The 17,622-nt window shown below is 43.5% G+C and overlaps 1 protein-coding gene across 6 annotated transcripts; it reads left to right on the forward strand.

Annotated features, from left to right (window-relative positions):
• The first annotated feature begins 765 nt into the window (after window positions 1-765).
• LOC115386905 (sterile alpha motif domain-containing protein 3-like) lies at window positions 766-14,653 on the forward strand. Of its 6 annotated transcripts, none has more exons than XM_030089363.1 (8): window positions 769-779; window positions 4,615-4,690; window positions 6,551-6,634; window positions 6,779-9,470; window positions 9,652-10,650; window positions 10,737-10,892; window positions 11,451-11,543; window positions 13,280-14,653. In XM_030089363.1, exons 4-8 carry the CDS (start codon window positions 9,396-9,398, stop codon window positions 13,598-13,600), a joined length of 1,644 nt encoding a protein of 547 aa, XP_029945223.1. In that variant the 5' UTR covers window positions 769-779; window positions 4,615-4,690; window positions 6,551-6,634; window positions 6,779-9,395; the 3' UTR covers window positions 13,601-14,653. The 6 variants fall into 6 exon arrangements, with proteins under 6 accessions (XP_029945227.1, XP_029945223.1, XP_029945224.1 ...); XM_030089362.1 differs by lacking the exon at window positions 769-779 and adding an exon at window positions 2,693-2,721; XM_030089364.1 differs by lacking the exons at window positions 769-779; window positions 4,615-4,690 and adding an exon at window positions 1,312-2,721.
• The last annotated feature ends 2,969 nt before the right edge of the window (window positions 14,654-17,622 follow it).

Below are 17,622 nucleotides of genomic sequence, written 5' to 3' on the forward strand. Positions count from 1 at the left end.
GCAAAGCGTTTACACTACAGCATACTACATAATAACCTCATTAAATGAAGTCTCATTAAAACCATCTGCATATCTACAAACTACTATAAACTACTAAAGCTATAAAATCCTGGTTTATTGGTGTTTGGTTCAGCCGTGGCGTCCAGCATCAGAGTCTCTCACCCAGATTCAGTTTGACCTTCCTCCAGTCTTCTTCCAGCATCTTCTTCTGGTCAGGATCAGCATCCTCTGAAGTCAGCCTCCTCTGGGAAAAATAAAAGCTGCAGTTTTTACAATTTTAACCTGAAAAAAAACCAACCTAAAATAGAGAAAATATAATATCAGGAAACTCAAAATGTGTCAGAAGGAATAATGTGATGATTTCATGTCAGCTTTGAGATCGATCATTTTCATGGTTTGTTACAAAACATGATCAGCAGGACGAAGCAGTTCCTGTATTTAATGTATTTAAGCCTCAAGAGGGTCTCCGGTCAGTTCTTTCTCCAGCAGCAGCTGAAGCAGCAGGAACATGTTAATAATGCGAATCAGCTGTATTTTCTGAGAAGAACCTGGAGGCAGAGTGGAGGATTCAGTCTGTCCGTCTGGGTTTATCTCACTGTTTAACAACCAGCTCTCTCTCAGCTTATTCTTTATAAACTCTTTACCAGTGAAAAGTTCCCGCCCAGGAAACAACCCCCCGCCCCCCCCCCCAAACACTATGCAGACCTACAGGGTGTAACCAACACATCTCTTTTTAGTTTCACTTTGAGACTAATCCTGACGCAGATTCTTCTCTGGACGTAAGAAACTCTCTCGACTCGGTCGATTATGAACAGTTTGCTCATTTCAGATTATTAATCTTCTACATTTATGAGTGAGTCTTCAAAATATGTAAATTCACGTAGAAGTTACACCAAGTAATCTCCAGGCTGTAATTTAGAGAGAAAGGATTCCTCAGGATTACTTCAGATTTTAATCTGACTCCAGGATCTCATGTTGTTTACTGATTGATTCGTTTCAGTTTAAGACGTTTCTTTTTTAATACAGTGAGGGAGAGTTCTCTCTCTCTCACACACACACACACACGCACACACACAAAGAGAGAGAGAGAACGAGAACGAGAGCGAGAGAGAGAGAGAGAGAGAGAGAGAGAGAGAGAGAGAGAGAGAGAGAGAGAGAGAGAGAGAGAGAGAGAGAGAGAGAGAGAGAGAGAGTTCCCCCGCCCTTTTTTCAGCTGTTACAATGACTCAGAAGCGGTGAAGTGTTTTTCCGAGCCGTCCCTAAACGCATCATGGGCACACAGCTGTGGCCGGCTGAGGCGCTGGAGGAGCTGCTGGGAACAACATGCAGCTTTTCCCGCCAAAATGTTATACCACGCCTCGTGTCTGTAGAGAGTGCCTGCGCGCCGCCATCTTGGAGGGAGGGTCAGAGTGGATGGAGGTCAGGGCTTCTCCCTACTTAGAGTAAAACTCCAAATGATCTGATTTGTTAAAAACATCACACCTGTAGCTCTGACACAGGATGTTTTAAAAACAAAATCCAACACAATATAGCTGGAAAAGATGCCGGTTTTCTTTGTCTCTCTTATGGATGTTCTGATGAAAGCAGATACTGTAGAATCACGTTTCACTGGCAAAGAGTTTATAAAGAATAAGCTGAGAGAGCTGGTAGTTAAACAGTGACAGACAGACTGAATATTCCACTCTGCCTCCAGGTTCTTCTCAGAAAATACAGGTGATTCACATTATTAACATGTTTCTGCTGCTTCAGCTGCTACTGGAGAAAGAACTGACGGGAGACCCTCTTTAGACTGAAATACTTTAAATACAGGAACTGCTTCGTCCTGCTGGAAACAAGAAACAGGAAACAGTGGCTGTGTTCGAAACCGCATACTGCCTACTACATCCTTCCATATTCATACTGTCCATCCTGCGTCCTGCTTACTCAGTCCATCAAACAGTACGCAAAGCGTTTACACTACAGCATACTACATAATAACCTCATTAAATGAAGTCTCATTAAAACCATCTGCATATCTACAAACTACTATAAACTACTAAAGCTATAAAATCCTGGTTTATTGGTGTTTGGTTCAGCCGTGGCGTCCAGCATCAGAGTCTCTCACCCAGATTCAGTTTGACCTTCCTCCAGTCTTCTTCCAGCATCTTCTTCTGGTCAGGATCAGCATCCTCTGAAGTCAGCCTCCTCTGGGAAAAATAAAAGCTGCAGTTTTTACAATTTTAACCTGAAAAAAAACCAACCTAAAATAGAGAAAATATAATATCAGGAAACTCAAAATGTGTCAGAAGGAATAATGTGATGATTTCATGTCAGCTTTGAGATCGATCATTTTCATGGTTTGTTACAAAACATGATCAGCAGGACGAAGCAGTTCCTGTATTTAATGTATTTAAGCCTCAAGAGGGTCTCCGGTCAGTTCTTTCTCCAGCAGCAGCTGAAGCAGCAGGAACATGTTAATAATGCGAATCAGCTGTATTTTCTGAGAAGAACCTGGAGGCAGAGTGGAGGATTCAGTCTGTCCGTCTGGGTTTATCTCACTGTTTAACAACCAGCTCTCTCTCAGCTTATTCTTTATAAACTCTTTACCAGTGAAAAGTTCCCGCCCAGGAAACAACCCCCCGCCCCCCCCCCCAAACACTATGCAGACCTACAGGGTGTAACCAACACATCTCTTTTTAGTTTCACTTTGAGACTAATCCTGACGCAGATTCTTCTCTGGACGTAAGAAACTCTCTCGACTCGGTCGATTATGAACAGTTTGCTCATTTCAGATTATTAATCTTCTACATTTATGAGTGAGTCTTCAAAATATGTAAATTCACGTAGAAGTTACACCAAGTAATCTCCAGGCTGTAATTTAGAGAGAAAGGATTCCTCAGGATTACTTCAGATTTTAATCTGACTCCAGGATCTCATGTTGTTTACTGATTGATTCGTTTCAGTTTAAGACGTTTCTTTTTAAATACAGTGAGGGAGAGGTTACACACACACACACACACACACGCACGGTCTCGTATTTCTATCCTCGTGGGGACCGTCCATTGACTCCCATTCATGTCTAGCCCCTAACCCTGACCCTTACCCTAACCCTAACCCACACCACAACAAAGCCTAACCCTAAAGAAATGTTTTTGCACTTTTACTTTTTTCAGTAACAACAACATGGTCAAGAAAACACTGTTTCTCCTACTTAGGACCGGAAAAAGGTCCCCACAAGGCACGTCGTTCCACGTTTTGCTATCCTTGTGGGGACATTTGGCCCCAACAAGGATAGAAATACGAGAACACACACACACACACACACACACACACACACACACACACACACACACACACACACACACACACGTGCAGGTGTTATGACTTATGACAGGAACCATTTAAGTTCTCGCAGGGAAACTCCACCCTCATTCAGTGGAAGATGAAGACTATCTTGAGGTCTTGAGCTAAATTCTTATTGTAATGATTCTGATTTTGAACCACGTGAGGGAAGTGATATTCCTATTCCCACAAGCAAGACATTCATGTCTAAAGATGGCGGAATACAGTGGACCTCATCCTCAAATATGCATCAGGCAAACCTGTCTGCAGGAATCATAAAGAGTTTGAGGGCCCACTGTGATGGCAGTGACTCTAGTGACAGACATCAGGTCAGCTTTCGAGCTGGTCATGCCTAATTCAATACAGAAAGTCATTTTTTATCCGGACTAATCTCGGACTGAGGTGTGTTTTTGAGGAGAGGTGGAAGGAGTTGGACATACAACACAATTGGGGCTCCTCATCCTGGCTGGGGTCAATGAGTCGAAGGATGAATCGACAGCCAGTCTGTGGAATGCAGAGACAGGCAGGGCCAGATATGGAACCACAATGTCTCTGGAGACTTTTCATATTTTCTCCAAAGTAATCCAATTTGATAATCAAGAGACAAGGGCTGGAAGACAGGAGAGACGAGCTGGGAGCTATCAGGACAGTGTGGGACAAGTGGGTAGAACCTCTTCCACTTTTGTAACCCAGACCCTCATATCACAGTGGATGATAGGCAGGAGGCATTCAGAAATCACTGCCCATTTCTGAAACACATGCCTTCCAAGCCATCTAAATACAGGGCATCTAAAAAAACTGGGCAGCATGTGATGCAAACACCAGCTATGCACTGAACATGCAGGTTTACAGTGGAAATCCAGTTGGAGGTGGGTCCAGCCCCCCCCTCCCTGGCCAGACCACTAGATCAAATCTGGCTTCACTCAGGGTCACGGGCTGCTCCTTGGTGGGGCGGGGGTTCCTGGGCGTGGGGGGGGGGGGGGGGGGGGGGGGGGGGTGCCTGGATGGGACTCCGGGGGACGGGGGATCTCTGGTGGCCCTTTGCTTCGGGTTGGGCTGCACTCAAAAAAGTGAACTCTGTCAGATGTTGAGTTAAATAAATACACCAATGTTTAATTTAATTGACATTTCTATGTTTCATTTTAAAACCTGATTTTCTTTCGTAAGATTAACTTAAAATCAAAACATGTTAAAGCGAAATCAGCCAGCTAAGTAGATTCAAACCAACACTGTTGAGTGAATCGCACAACCAATCTCAACACAATTAAGATTGTCCGCGGTGGTTTTCCGTAGACCGGACGCCGAATTGGCGGGTTGCATTGGCGGTGACTTGTTCAGTCGAGGTCGGTGCTCACGGACTCTCATCTGAGTAAGTATATATTTTTGATACACTAGAGCAATAGTGCATGATGCCTTGTCTTGTCAAAATATATCTTAATGAGCATGATAACGTGTTGAGCGTGAGCTAGCTGACGTGATAGCTCATGTTAACTTTGAACTGTTCAGAAGGCTCATTGAACCAGCCAGCCAGCATGAGTTGCTGGCTACCCACATGTGTTAGTGCTTTACTGGCTTCGTACAGCGTGTTTTTGAAGAGCTAGGTTGAAAACTAATAAAAGTATCCTGTACTTTAGTTGAAGCGTTAAGGTAGTGGATTTTTTTTCGCGTTTGTTCTTCCTCTTTTTGCTACTGGTGTTTCGGATTAACTGGTTTCCCTGTTAACTGCTGACTGATTTCTATGAACACATGCTGGGAACAGCAGATGTTGAAGTTAGGCCAACGAAAGGCACTAACCTTAAAAAATACAGTAATTGCAGATAACCGACATTCACCAGAAAAACTAAATGCTTCAGTCGGGTTTTCAACATCTGCCGGTCACCAGTTAACACGGAAATGAGTTAATCCGAAACACCGAAGTGTGGGGTGCGCTGTTGGATAAACGAAGCTCATCCGCTTTTACTCCGGTCGCGACTTGAAGTGGTAAGTGAGCGGAGGGGCGCGGGTTGTGGACCGGTGCAATGCGGGGGAGTGGGGTTACAGACCGGTATGGATCATCCAGCCGAAATTCGGTGTGCGCACGTGTGTGTGGAGGGAGGAGGGAGGGGGGAGGGGGGGGGGGGGGGGGGGCGTGCGGCACGTGGTAATGCTACGTTCACACCGAAAGCGTCGCGGGCGTCGTCGACGCTTGGGACGCCTCGAAGCTGACGCTTGTGACGCTTTAAACACGACGCTTGACACCGGGTGGTCACAAAGCTCGCGACGCTCGCGACGCTCTTGATGCACGTCAGTTAATTGGCGCGCTGGAGGCTGATTTCTGTTTCCAGCTATGGCGGATCGCATCAGGAGAGCGGCTTGGCTTTATTTGTTAAATAAAGCTAGGCCGCGTCGTTGTCGGAAAAGTCGCTATTGGCTGCTCTGCTCCTCTCTGCTCTGACTGCAGCGGGGAGCGCTGCTGAGACTGACCGCTTGTGAGCGCTTTGGGACGGGGGAGGGGCTCACGCAGCACCCGCTGCTCATGGACGACAGCAACGAGACGTCCTGTCACGTCTCCAGAGCACCGGAGAAGGTTGCTAGATTTGTGGCTAGTTGCTTTTGACAAAAAAACGTCGCCAAGAGGCTTTGGAAAGTCGCCAGATTTAGCGAGAAAGTCATCAAGTTAGCAACACTGGCCGGCCCGCATCGGTGCTCGGACCACTCGTAGTGACGTAGTACCGGAGGGATCGTCTCTGATTGGTTGACGCTCAGCGGCAGCGCGTCAAAAGTTCAGTTTTCCCAACTCTCAAAAAGCGACGCTCACGACGCTCCTGACGCCGGGGATGAGCGTCGTGGGCGTCGACGCTCGAAACGCTGGAAAAGCGACGCTCATGACGCTCCTGATGCGCCGCCCCGCCGCCCGCCGCTCGTCCACCATAGACTTTGCATAGAAAAGCGCCGCTCACGACGCTTGCGACGCGTCCGGTGTGAATGCAGCATAAGTTAAACAGGCGTCCTTCTTGCTTCAAACTGAGCTATGGCTGAGCCCCGCTCCTTACAGTCACCCAGACAGTCAACTTTCACAACTCTCAGCTCACAGCAGGTGAGATTCAACAGGAGGGAATCGATTATTTTGGTAGAAGAAAAAAAGAGATATCAGGAAGTGATCAAACAGAACAGCAGAGAATGAGTGTATTGAGTTTACTATGTGCACTGTGCTTGGCTCATTGCGTTATTTTTTTTATTATATTTACAGCTCTTCCATGCATGCCTACATCTTCATTTCCTGAGGACTGGACAGGACTGGACAGTCCCTATTTGTTGAAGCTCTTCAGTATTGGTAAGTACAGTGTCCACCACCAAGAATTCACTAAATTTAACATGTAATATATGACAACATATTATATAATATTTAAATTATTCACAGGCATAAAGCTAATACTATATATGAGCTAATACTTTTTTGTGTGCGTTTTGTTCACAGTATTTTGAATGTGGAAGTGTAAAGAGTGCGCTGCAGAGGAAACATCAAGATCTCTCTTACTGAAACACTATAGATTAGAACATGGCCACTTTGGCCGTAAACACCCCTATCCATGTACCTACTTAAATTGTCCATGCACTTTCAAAACTTGGACTGCGCTAAGAAGTCACTTGTGTAGGTCACATTTTAATCAGACCTCTCAAACATCAGTTGATAGCTCAACATTCAGCTGCCCCCATTGCTCAAATAGTCGTATTGCTTCACTGAAAGATTTATTTACTCATATTAACAGCCATCTAAAAAAACATGAAACCATAACTTGCATTTTTCAGAATTGTGTCTTTCAAACGAATATTTATGGAACATATCAAACTCACAAGAACAGAAAGCATAAGACATATACACTGAGTGATTTAAAAGCTGGAATTGTTCAGAATGCCACAGAGGATTCACAGAGTGCTTCTTTCGGAGAAGGTGCATGTCTGAGTGATGAGCTTCTTGATGGTGCTGAACTCGAGGATAGTGCAGTGATCTCAGAACCTGAGGATGTGCAACAAGTTATTGAAAAGAAATTAGCATTTGTCTTATTGAAGTTGGAGAATTGTTTTCATGTGCCAGCCTCTGCTGTTGATGAACTGCTAAATGAGTTGGAGTATTTGGTTAGTTCTGCCCTGGTGCCTGTAGCTGACAACATTCTTGGTGACTTTTTCTCAAACCATAACTTGCAAGTTGATCAGACACTCATCAGTCAGTTAAAGTGCACACTCACTTCATCTAATCCTTTAGCAAAAGCTTTGGGAAGGGAGGGGCCATTAGCCACTGCGTTTAAGCGGAAACAATATTACAGAAGTCATTTTGATATTGTTGATCCCACTGAGTTTATTCTTGATGCCAAAGCTAAACGTAGCTTCCAGTATGTGCCTTTGCTAAAGGTTTTACAGCAGCTACTCAATCAAAAGGACGTGTTTAGCAAGATTACTGAGAAAAGAGGACTGCGACAGACAGTGAATGACCAGCATTATTACAGATTCTTTGAGGACGGACAGCACTTTCAGAATAACACGTTTCTATCAGGAGAGGCACTAACAATATCTCTTTGTTTATATATTGATGATTTTGAAATTTGCAACCCCCTCGGCACGTCACGGAAAACGCACAAACTGTGCTGTCTATTGGATTTTGGGGAATTTGCCACCTGGCAGTCATTCGTCTTTAACTTCAGTCTACCTGGCTCTTCTATGTAAATCTGATGATGTGAAGACATATGGCTATCACAGAATTCTTGAACCACTACTCCAAGATCTTTTTACCTTAGAGCAGCAGGATGTCTTTGTCTCACATCTGGGTACATTTGTGAAGGGTACGCTTCAGTGTGTTGTATCAGACAACCTTGCAGCACATGGATTAGCTGGCTTTGTAGAAAGTTTCTCTGGTCAGTATTTTTGCCGATTTTGCATTGCTCAGCGAGAAGAAACTCAATTCAAAGAAGTCAAATCTGGTGTATTTACCCTGAGAAACAAAGAACTTCAACAGTTACATGTCAGTACTGCACAGGCTGAAGGAGGTGCTTCCTTTGGAGTGAAGAAAGCTTGTATTTTCACTGAGAGACTTGCCCACTTCTGTGTCACATCAGGGTATCCCCCTGATAAAGTTCATGATCTTTTAGAGGGCATCGTCCCTGTTGAACTCGCACACTGCTTGGGGCTTCTCATTTCGAAGAAGTTGTTTACACTCTTTGAGCTGAATGATCTGATTAAAAACTTCAAATACAAGTGGGGTGACAAAAAAAACCGCCCTCACCTGCTGCCACATAATTTTGCACGCCGCAAAACAATTGGTGGTAACGCACACGAAAATTGGTGTCTCTTAAGATTGTTACCATTTATGATAGGTCATTTGATCCCAGAAGAGGAGCCAGCCTGGAATGTGATTCTGGATTTAAAAGATGTTGTTGAGCTAGCCGTTGCACCTGTTCACTGTGATGAATCTGTGGCATTCCTCGAGTGTAAAATCTCAGAGCACAGACAGCGATACCAGACACTTTTTCCAAGTCAGAGACTGCTGCCAAAGCATCACTTTCTGGAGCACTACCCAGAAATGATAAGATTGTTTGGCCCCCTTGTGATGTTTTGGACAATGCGTTTTGAGGCCAAACACAGTTTTTTCAAACAAGTTGTTCGGCACACAAAGTGTTTCAAGAACATCACACTATCGTTGGCGAATAAGCACCAGCTGATGATTGGCTATCACATGTATTCAGGGTGTTATGAGAGATCTGCCTTTGATGTGACCCACGTCTCCTCAATTCCTGTAGATATCATGAAAGAGGATGTAGCACTTCATCTACGTCTTAAGTTCCCTGATCTCAAAACAGTTACTGTAGCACATAATGTCTCTGCTAATGGCTTACAGTATAGAACTGGAATGATCATTGTGAATGGATCAGTGGGTGGATTACCCGAATTTGCAGAGATACTTCAAATGTGTATATTGGAAAACACATTAATCTTCATTTGCAAGAAATTAGCATCATGGTACAGAGAGCATTACAGAGCATTTGAGATACAGGCATCCTCAGCAGCAGAGATTGTGTTGGCTGAATTGAGTGAGCTGATTGATGACTATCCTCTGGTGGACTACAAGTGTGGAACCCATCGAATGGTCACACTTAAAAGATACATACATGTTTCTGGTAATTATTTTATCTTCTTATTTGATGTTAACTGGCTTCATTTTCAAAGTCACTTGCAAATCAAGAAATTAATATGCTTTAGGAGATAGAAAATTATAGAAGCATTTTGAAAACTTTTATTAATTTGTATTTTTGAATTTTACATGACATGGTTTCAAGATGTTTTTCTGCCTTTCTACAGAGTAACGTCTTCACCAGTATGGCTACACCTGCAGTGCTTTGCGTCATTTTGGGAGAAAATGACTCATCCAAAATATCCCTGCCTTCAGGGATACCAGCTTCTGTTGAGGAACTAAAAAGCGAGATAAAGAGACAATGTGAAGTGCAGGAAGACTTCAGACTACAATACAAGGACAAGGATTTTGATGAGTTCATAAATCTGAAGTCCACCTCTGAGATTCAAAGCAAAGCTACCGTCAAAGTGATTTACCTCCCAAGTGTTTTGCCAACAAGTAGCCTTTGCCTGTCTTCAGAGACTACTTCTCTTTCATCCGTGGACACGGACATCCTCTCATCTGACTCTTCATCGTCATCCCTGAGATGTGAGCCATGGCCAAACAACTTTCCTGTGCCTGAATTCACCTACGATGTTGAGCTCCAACTCGAGCGTGGGAATGCTGACTTTCAAAATAATGGTACCCTGCTCAGTCCAAGTCCAAAACTGAAATCAGATATTCTCGAAGGTTTGGCATCCCAGATCATCAAATTTAAAGCTTATCCATCCAGTGCTGAATTTGATGATGTAGCTGAAGCTCTCGTGAAGAAACACCCATGTTTAAAGGAGCAAGGTTGTGTTTCCGGCTTTTATGGGTGGAAGATAAGCTTAAAATATAAAATGGCAAACTACCGCACAAAGCTGCGCAACATTGGATGCTCTGAGTTGACCGTGAATTCCCTCAAGCGGAAACAGGGTGATTCACGCACCTCTCCGAATCAAGTGAAAAAAGCGAGAAGAGCAGAAGTGAACTACTGTCCTGATTATCCATCAGGACAATCCCAGGACAGCCTTGAGGAGGAGAGGCTGGCATTATTGTCTGAAATGAAGAAGAGCAACAACCATCAGGTGGTTAAGGCAAAAATGGAAATGACATTTGCTTATCGGAGACATGAGGTGATTGAAGACAGGCCTTTCATTGCCGAGTTCAAAAGGAGATGGCCAGCTCTCTTCTCTGAGCAGGAGGTCAGTAGTAGTATTGCATTTGTCCAGTTTTTGTTCCATTTTAATTGACCCGTGTCTTGTTTTCTGCTTATTTTAAATGTCTGCAGGTGGAAGCAGAGTTTTCTAGGATCACCACGGTGCCACTGCGATCCAAATTTATGCAACAGCTCGATCATCACACTGCACGACTGCTAACAATCTTCAGGAAGAAAGGCGGAGCAGCAGGATTAAAGATAAGGAAGATCATGAAAGACTTGGACAAGGTATTGTTGAATTCATTCATATACACAAATGGTGTCACAGTAATACCGTAAAGAGTATTACTGTGACACTGTACAACCCTGAGATATAAAAACATGTTGATGGATACTGTCCACTGACTGTCCCAGGCTGGTCCACAATTCCTGTGCTTATTTTCTACATCTGCATGAGCTGTGAACGTAAACAAACTGTGAGACTCTAAATGACAGTGCACCTTGGGGCGAAAGTCTATAATTGCGATATCTGCTTGCATCAATGTAAAAAAAACAAAACAAAAAAAAAAGCCATCATGAAGCAGCTTTTATGAAGTGGCTGTCATGAATAATTTTAAAATTTAAAAACTATACAATCCTAACATATATAAAATCCCTAGTCACTTGTGGGGGCCTTGACACTGCAAAATAGCTCCTGGTTTACGCTACTGTTACAAGCCAATTAGAATAAAACAAAAGTTTACCTTAAACTTTGCTTGCACTTATTGTAAACCAGTGATGATCTGTAGTAATATGTGCTTTACGATGCAACAACATGACATCATACAATCCTCTCGTTCACCACAGACAGATGCTATTGAAGCAAGAAGAGCCTGTGTGCTCAAAGCACTCATGGTCTACGTCAATGAAGACCCTGGCCACCTTATTCAAGAGTACATGGTAAGTATTCTGTCCTCTAGTTTCTTCATAATAAAAATCCCTTCAGTGAAATTTCATTGATCACAGTTTGTCAACTATCAGTTTAGGGTTGGTGCTATAAAAGGGATATTTTGGTTTGGAAGAAGTTGGGTCTATCCTACAACAGTGTTTATGTGCAGAGAATCCCAGAGCGCCGCCACCGAGCCCTCTCTCCTTGCTCTGTGTCCTGCTCCGTCTGTGGTTTTCTCTGAGTTTGGACGGATCCGCCCGGCTTTAGTTCACTTAAAAAAGCATATGAACAGACACCTACCAGAAAAAAGTGAATGCTCTGCCAGGTCGTCCTCTCATAATCACTCATTTTTGCGTTGTTATTACAAAATATTCACCCTGGTAAGCGCCCAGCTGTTGTTGCATTTTCTTATGAAAATACTTCAGTTAATAGACAAAAACAAACAATATTTACCAAATAAACCAGTGTAAAATTACATACAATGCAACACCGCCACCTATTGGATTTTTAATGTCATATCACGTACTCATAACACCATCAGTTACACCCAGAATGATATGCTTTAGTTTTTTCTCACCCTTATGCTGAGTAACGCCGTGTTTCCACCAGACATGATGCACATTTTTTCGTGTGATTAGATTACATATAAAGTCAATGTAATGACGCGATTGCCACTCAATCTTGAGCGACGGGCAGCAACCGATGATGCGGCAGCCGGCCAGCGCGAGCGTTTCCAGCGAAAAATTGGTGTGCCCATCGACTTGCAGTGCCACTCACTGCCGCTCGAAGGTCGCTGCCCGCCGCTTCATCGCTCCACGCTTGTCGCTCGAGTTGAAATAATTGAACTTTTCAAGCGAATTTGCGCCAGGACAGCCCATCAGTGTGGAGGTCTTCACGGACGTGCTGACGCAGGGGATGCAGGGCTCCGACCAGGCAAAACAGTGGGCGTGATGCAAGCGGCGAGCGGCGTGCCCGATTTCATTTGTTTACCGCTTCATGTAGAAACCAGGCGTCAGCCTGAAGCAGCGCTGGAACCGGCCGTCCAAGCGCAGCTCCTGCAGAAGATGGCGGAACTCACCGAGCTCATAGCGCCTCTGGAGGGCAGCAGGCAGCCAGAAGCGATGCGGAGCCTCGCCCGCAGCCAACGCTGACTTCTCCATGCCAAATACAGAGCAGCGATGGTGGCAGGGGGAGCATCTCAATCTGAAGCTTTATTTGTCCAAGCACCTCTCATATTCATAAAAACAACACAAAATGCTGAACAGTAAAAGCAGTCATGAAAACAAAAAAGAACAAAAACCGCACCATCGATCAGCATGTGCGCGTGCACACAAACACACACGCACACACAGCCGGATGCACACACACATGCACACTCCCATGTTCAGCAGTGAAATGATTGGCGGGCTTGGAGTGACGTAATGCCGCGGCGAGGGTTTTTTGCATATTTGTACCAGCGATGACACTCATGCTTCTAGCATGGCGCGGTTTCATTCGTCCTGCGAATGCTGTCACGTTCAACGCGTCCGGTGGAAACACGGCATAAGACTCTGGAGCACTTGTTAAATATTCCAAATGTAGCTGGGGATCTAGGATTATATGAATTTCTGGACAGCAAAAAAATACTTAAGCATAAGAGTGAGTAGAAAATGAAGGCATAACATTCTGAGGAGTCTATCTTTAAAAAAAAAGGTGCTTTTCTGGTGTGAATACTGTAACTGATTTTTGTTTTTGTTTTCTGTTTAAGGATGTTGAAGACAACCAGAAGTCTATGGACGAGACAGTCCTGGGAATTTATGCCATCACCGTTGAAGGTGCAGAGCCCACAGATTGCCTGGCAGATGTTGGAATTATCATCGAAGGAGTGAATGTGCTCGATGAACTCGGTAACATTGCAAACGCTGTCGCCATTTTGCTTGGCCTCATGTACTCACTTGACTTGAGCTATCCAACAAATCTCAAGTATACATTTGAAGTTCTGCAGAAGCTTGTCATGGAGCTTGATGCCAACAAACTGTCAACGAAGGTGCAAGTGTTAAAGAACAAACTCTTTGAAGGAACACCTTAGGCAGGTGTTGTGCTGCATTTGGATCTGCATGTTCTACTGTGAGGAATGGACTCAGTGTTGCAGACTGGATGCCGAACTGTTTGATGGACTTTCACAAAAAGAGCAGAACATAACCTCAACAAAGACAAATTAGAAGTTACAGAAGCGATCAACATTGATGAGTAACAATGAGAAATGGAGAGTGACAACATCAACATTTGGTCACAGCGCCATAAAAGAAATTCCAAGTTCGCCGTCAAAAGATTTGGCAATGTTTGTGGAAAATGGCTTCTCCCGAGAGACTTGTGGACTGTGGAGTTTTTTTTTTAATTTATCTTTTTTTGTTCTTATTTGATTTGTAGATCTTTTGGTTTCATTCGCTGCTGAAGTTAGGCAGTCATTGGATGCCTAACTGTTAAACAGTCTTTCACAGAAGGAGCAAAACATAACCTCAGAGGACGATTACAAATTGCAGAGGAGAACAACAATGAGAAATGGACAGTGATGGGTGAATATTGATCGTGGTAGCACTGAGGAGAAACATAGCCTCAACATTTGGTCGTGGTGCCATTTTAAAAAAATGCAAGTTGTCTGTCATAAGATTTTGGAAATGTTTGTGGAAAATGCATTTTCCTCAATGACTGTTGTGGACTAGTTTGTTTTTTAGTCCAAATGTGAATGCCTTCCTACAGTACTGAAGTGGAATGAAGCAAAATATTATTCTGAGTGTTTTTACTTGACACAAATGTGTGTTCACAATTCCTAAGGTCTCACTGTTCAATGTTATAAGCAATTCAGATTCAGATGCTTTTAAACAAGTAATATGTTTTTGTTGTTTTCATTGAGCAGTTTCATACAGTGCTGAAGTGGCATCAAGCAAAATGTTATTGAGGTTTTGGCTGGACACAAATGTGTGTTCACAATAAGGTCTCACTGTTCAGTATTGTGAGCAATTCAGATGCATTTGTTTGCAGTGGACAGTTTCTAACGTCTGCATTAAAAATTCTCTTAAAGGGGTAATGACATGTTGAAAAAAATATCTGTGATTTTAAATATTGGATTTCTAAGTTTCTAAGGATGTAATAAATGTTTTGAAAACACAATATTGTTATTTGAGTTTTATTTAACTACATTGTGTGGAAATTTGTTGACATGACCAGGTTTAGTAAGTCCAACATAAATTAGTTTTTTTACTATAATGGAACACTAAGTATTGCTCATTCAAAGCAGTTAAGTTGGAACTAGGAGAAGTTGTTCAATTGGTTTTACGCAATGCAGTTGAGTATAAGTTATGTAAGTGAGTTAGGCTACTGTAATGAATGTAAGTTTAGTTAGTGGAGCATTACCTATTCAACTGAGGCTAACTTGACCAGGTGTCATAAATGTGACTTAATACAGTCTTGTTGGTTTCACTTAAATGAGTTTCTTCCCTCTGTAATTCATATGAACATAACTCAGTTATGTGGAAATTGTTGACATAACTATTTTATGTAAATTGAACAAGTCAGTTTTTTGAGTGTGGGGTGTTGGGGTCGGCCTGCTGGCCCCGGGTACCTGTGGTGCGGATGCAGGTCGGCCCTGTGGGGGGTGCTTGTCTGGGGTGGGACTGGGGGGGCCTGGGTGTCCTGGCGGCAGGCCTGCTGTGTCTTCTGGGCCCCCGCAGTGTGTGGGGTGCACCCTCTGTTCTTTTGTTTTGTTTTTTTTGTTTTGTTCTGTTTTTTTTGTTTGTTTTTTTGTTTTGTTTTGTTTTGGGGGGGGGGGGGGCGGGGGGGCAGGATTTTATCTGGGCGTGTCCCTGGTCCCCGGCGCTGGAGAGACCCCGACTGGGTCATGGTGGCGTTCCCTCCTGGCCCTCTTGGGGGCGCTGGGCCCCAGAGACATGTCCAGCATTAGGGTGGGTTTCCCCCGGGCTGGTGTCGCTGCTGCTCATTGGGTGTCGCCTGTGCCCCCGGCTGCCCCAGTGGGTCCTGGTTTGCCTCTGGCGCCCTGGGGGCGGGACGGGTGGGGGGTTTTTGGGGGGGGGGGTGCGCGGCGGGCTCGCCCTGTTTCCTTGCCTCCCTCGGGGGCCGCCCTGGGGGCCGCCTCCGGGCCTCCGGGGTGGCGGCCTTTCCCGGTTCCCCCCTGGGTCGCGAGGCGTGGCATTACGGGGGCTCTGGTGGCGTGGATTGGTGTCGACTGGGTAACATCACATGCACGTCTATATGATCATTCCAGCCTCTGCTTAGAGTTTAGCTCACTGTGCAGTATAGAACTTACCTGAACACACCGGTTGTTCCCCCTCAGCGCCCAGACACTGGTTGGTGTCCTCTATCATCGGTACCCTCAGCTCTATCATCTCCATCTAGTCAGTCCCCCCTCACCCTTTTCCCTCACCCTCACGTTTCACAACCCTCACGTGGTGTTACACTGCCCTCTATCATAGGTATGAGGGCTGGTGATGGTCACTAAATTGCAAAAAGAATAAAATTGCAAAGTGATCTTAGAAGTTGACAGCAGGTGTTGTTTGACTTCGAGATGAATGCAGACAAAAAAAAAAAAAAAAAAAAAGAAATCCAGTTGGAGGAGCCCCAGAGAAGGACCAGGGCAAAATTCAAATGTTATGTTTCAATGTCATCTAAAACATAGTGTCTTTCAAAAGTAATAAAGTTGTCACCCCTAATTTTTAGATTTGATGTTAACATGTCAATGCATTTAATTTATTTCATAGTTGAAAAATCTTTCACTTCATTTTTTGGCAGACAAACATGTCACAGTTCTGTGAAACCCTTTTCTTAAGGGGCTGTATCATGCTTTCTCAGCTAGTCCAAACCCTAGCGTTTGCATTAACATGATAATAGTTTATTTTTGGCGCTAAGGAAAAGTAATTTTGTGTGAAATAAAACACAAAAACGAGGACAGCTGAAACACACAAAACATAAAAAAATGAATTTTGCGTGATACAGCCCCTTTAAAGGATACAGTTTTTGCTTAAGTTGGGATTTGATGTCGTTATATTTGATACACTGAGTTTTGAGAGGTTTGACAGCCTGTGTTAACAATTACAGGAGATTTTATTTTGATTTATTTTTGTCTGAAAAAATAGACTGTTACTCATTTTAACTGATATTTTTGCAAAAAATAAATGAACATGTGAAGAGTCTGTACTGTTGTTTGCTGTTATACTCAGGCCAGAGCTACTAAAGTGTTACTTTTTTCATCTCTGCATCTTCAATGTTTTTATTCTCCTTGGTACACAAACTTCAGATTATTTTAAGATTATATTGAATGTAAAAATCTGAACTTATCGGTTATCAGTATTGGTATTGGCCGTGAGAAGTAATTAATTAGCTGTTATCAGTATCGGTTAAAATTTTCCTTATCGTGCATCTCTAGTTTTCACCTGCTGCAGGTTCTTTTCTGGCCGGACAGGTTTGTTCTTCATGACAGATGAGGGATGAAACAGAACACAGCAGGAGAATAACTGATTCAATAGATATCATGGACACAGAGTTGAAATTTTCTTTGAACTTAACTATACTTCACATCACATAACCTGAGTAATGTGCACTTCTATGGGCCACATTAAAGAAAAACACCAGTATTTATTAGTGGACTTGAAAAGTCATCAGTGCCGCATCCTTGAACTGTGATGAGGACAGTGTCTGTGGAAGAGTTTATTAATTGTACATGTTGGCACTGCTTACGCATAAGGTCATTATCATTATGTCATTACAGTCATTGTTAACTGCCAGGCTTTTTCCCTCTCCTTTCTGACAACACTCGTGTTGGTTTTTTTTGTGGATTACATGTTTTACTTCTTCATATAGTCAAAGAAGCATTGCCTGCTCATCAGGGGGCGAACTGCGGGGGGTGTCTCAGCCCCCCTTTGAGACATAAGACCCCCAGAAAACATGATTAGCGAGTTTTTTATTTTTATCTATTTATTTATTTGTTTTGGTGGGGCTAAATATTGGCAAAATTCTGTTTCCCCCGTGTATTTCCTGTATTTTATTGTTATTTTTGTATGATCATAATCATGGATCATATGCAGAATTAGGTCATTT

The sequence above is a fragment of the Salarias fasciatus genome, chromosome 4 (assembly GCF_902148845.1).
Source record: "Salarias fasciatus chromosome 4, fSalaFa1.1, whole genome shotgun sequence".
NCBI classification, from domain to species: domain Eukaryota; kingdom Metazoa; phylum Chordata; class Actinopteri; order Blenniiformes; family Blenniidae; genus Salarias; species Salarias fasciatus.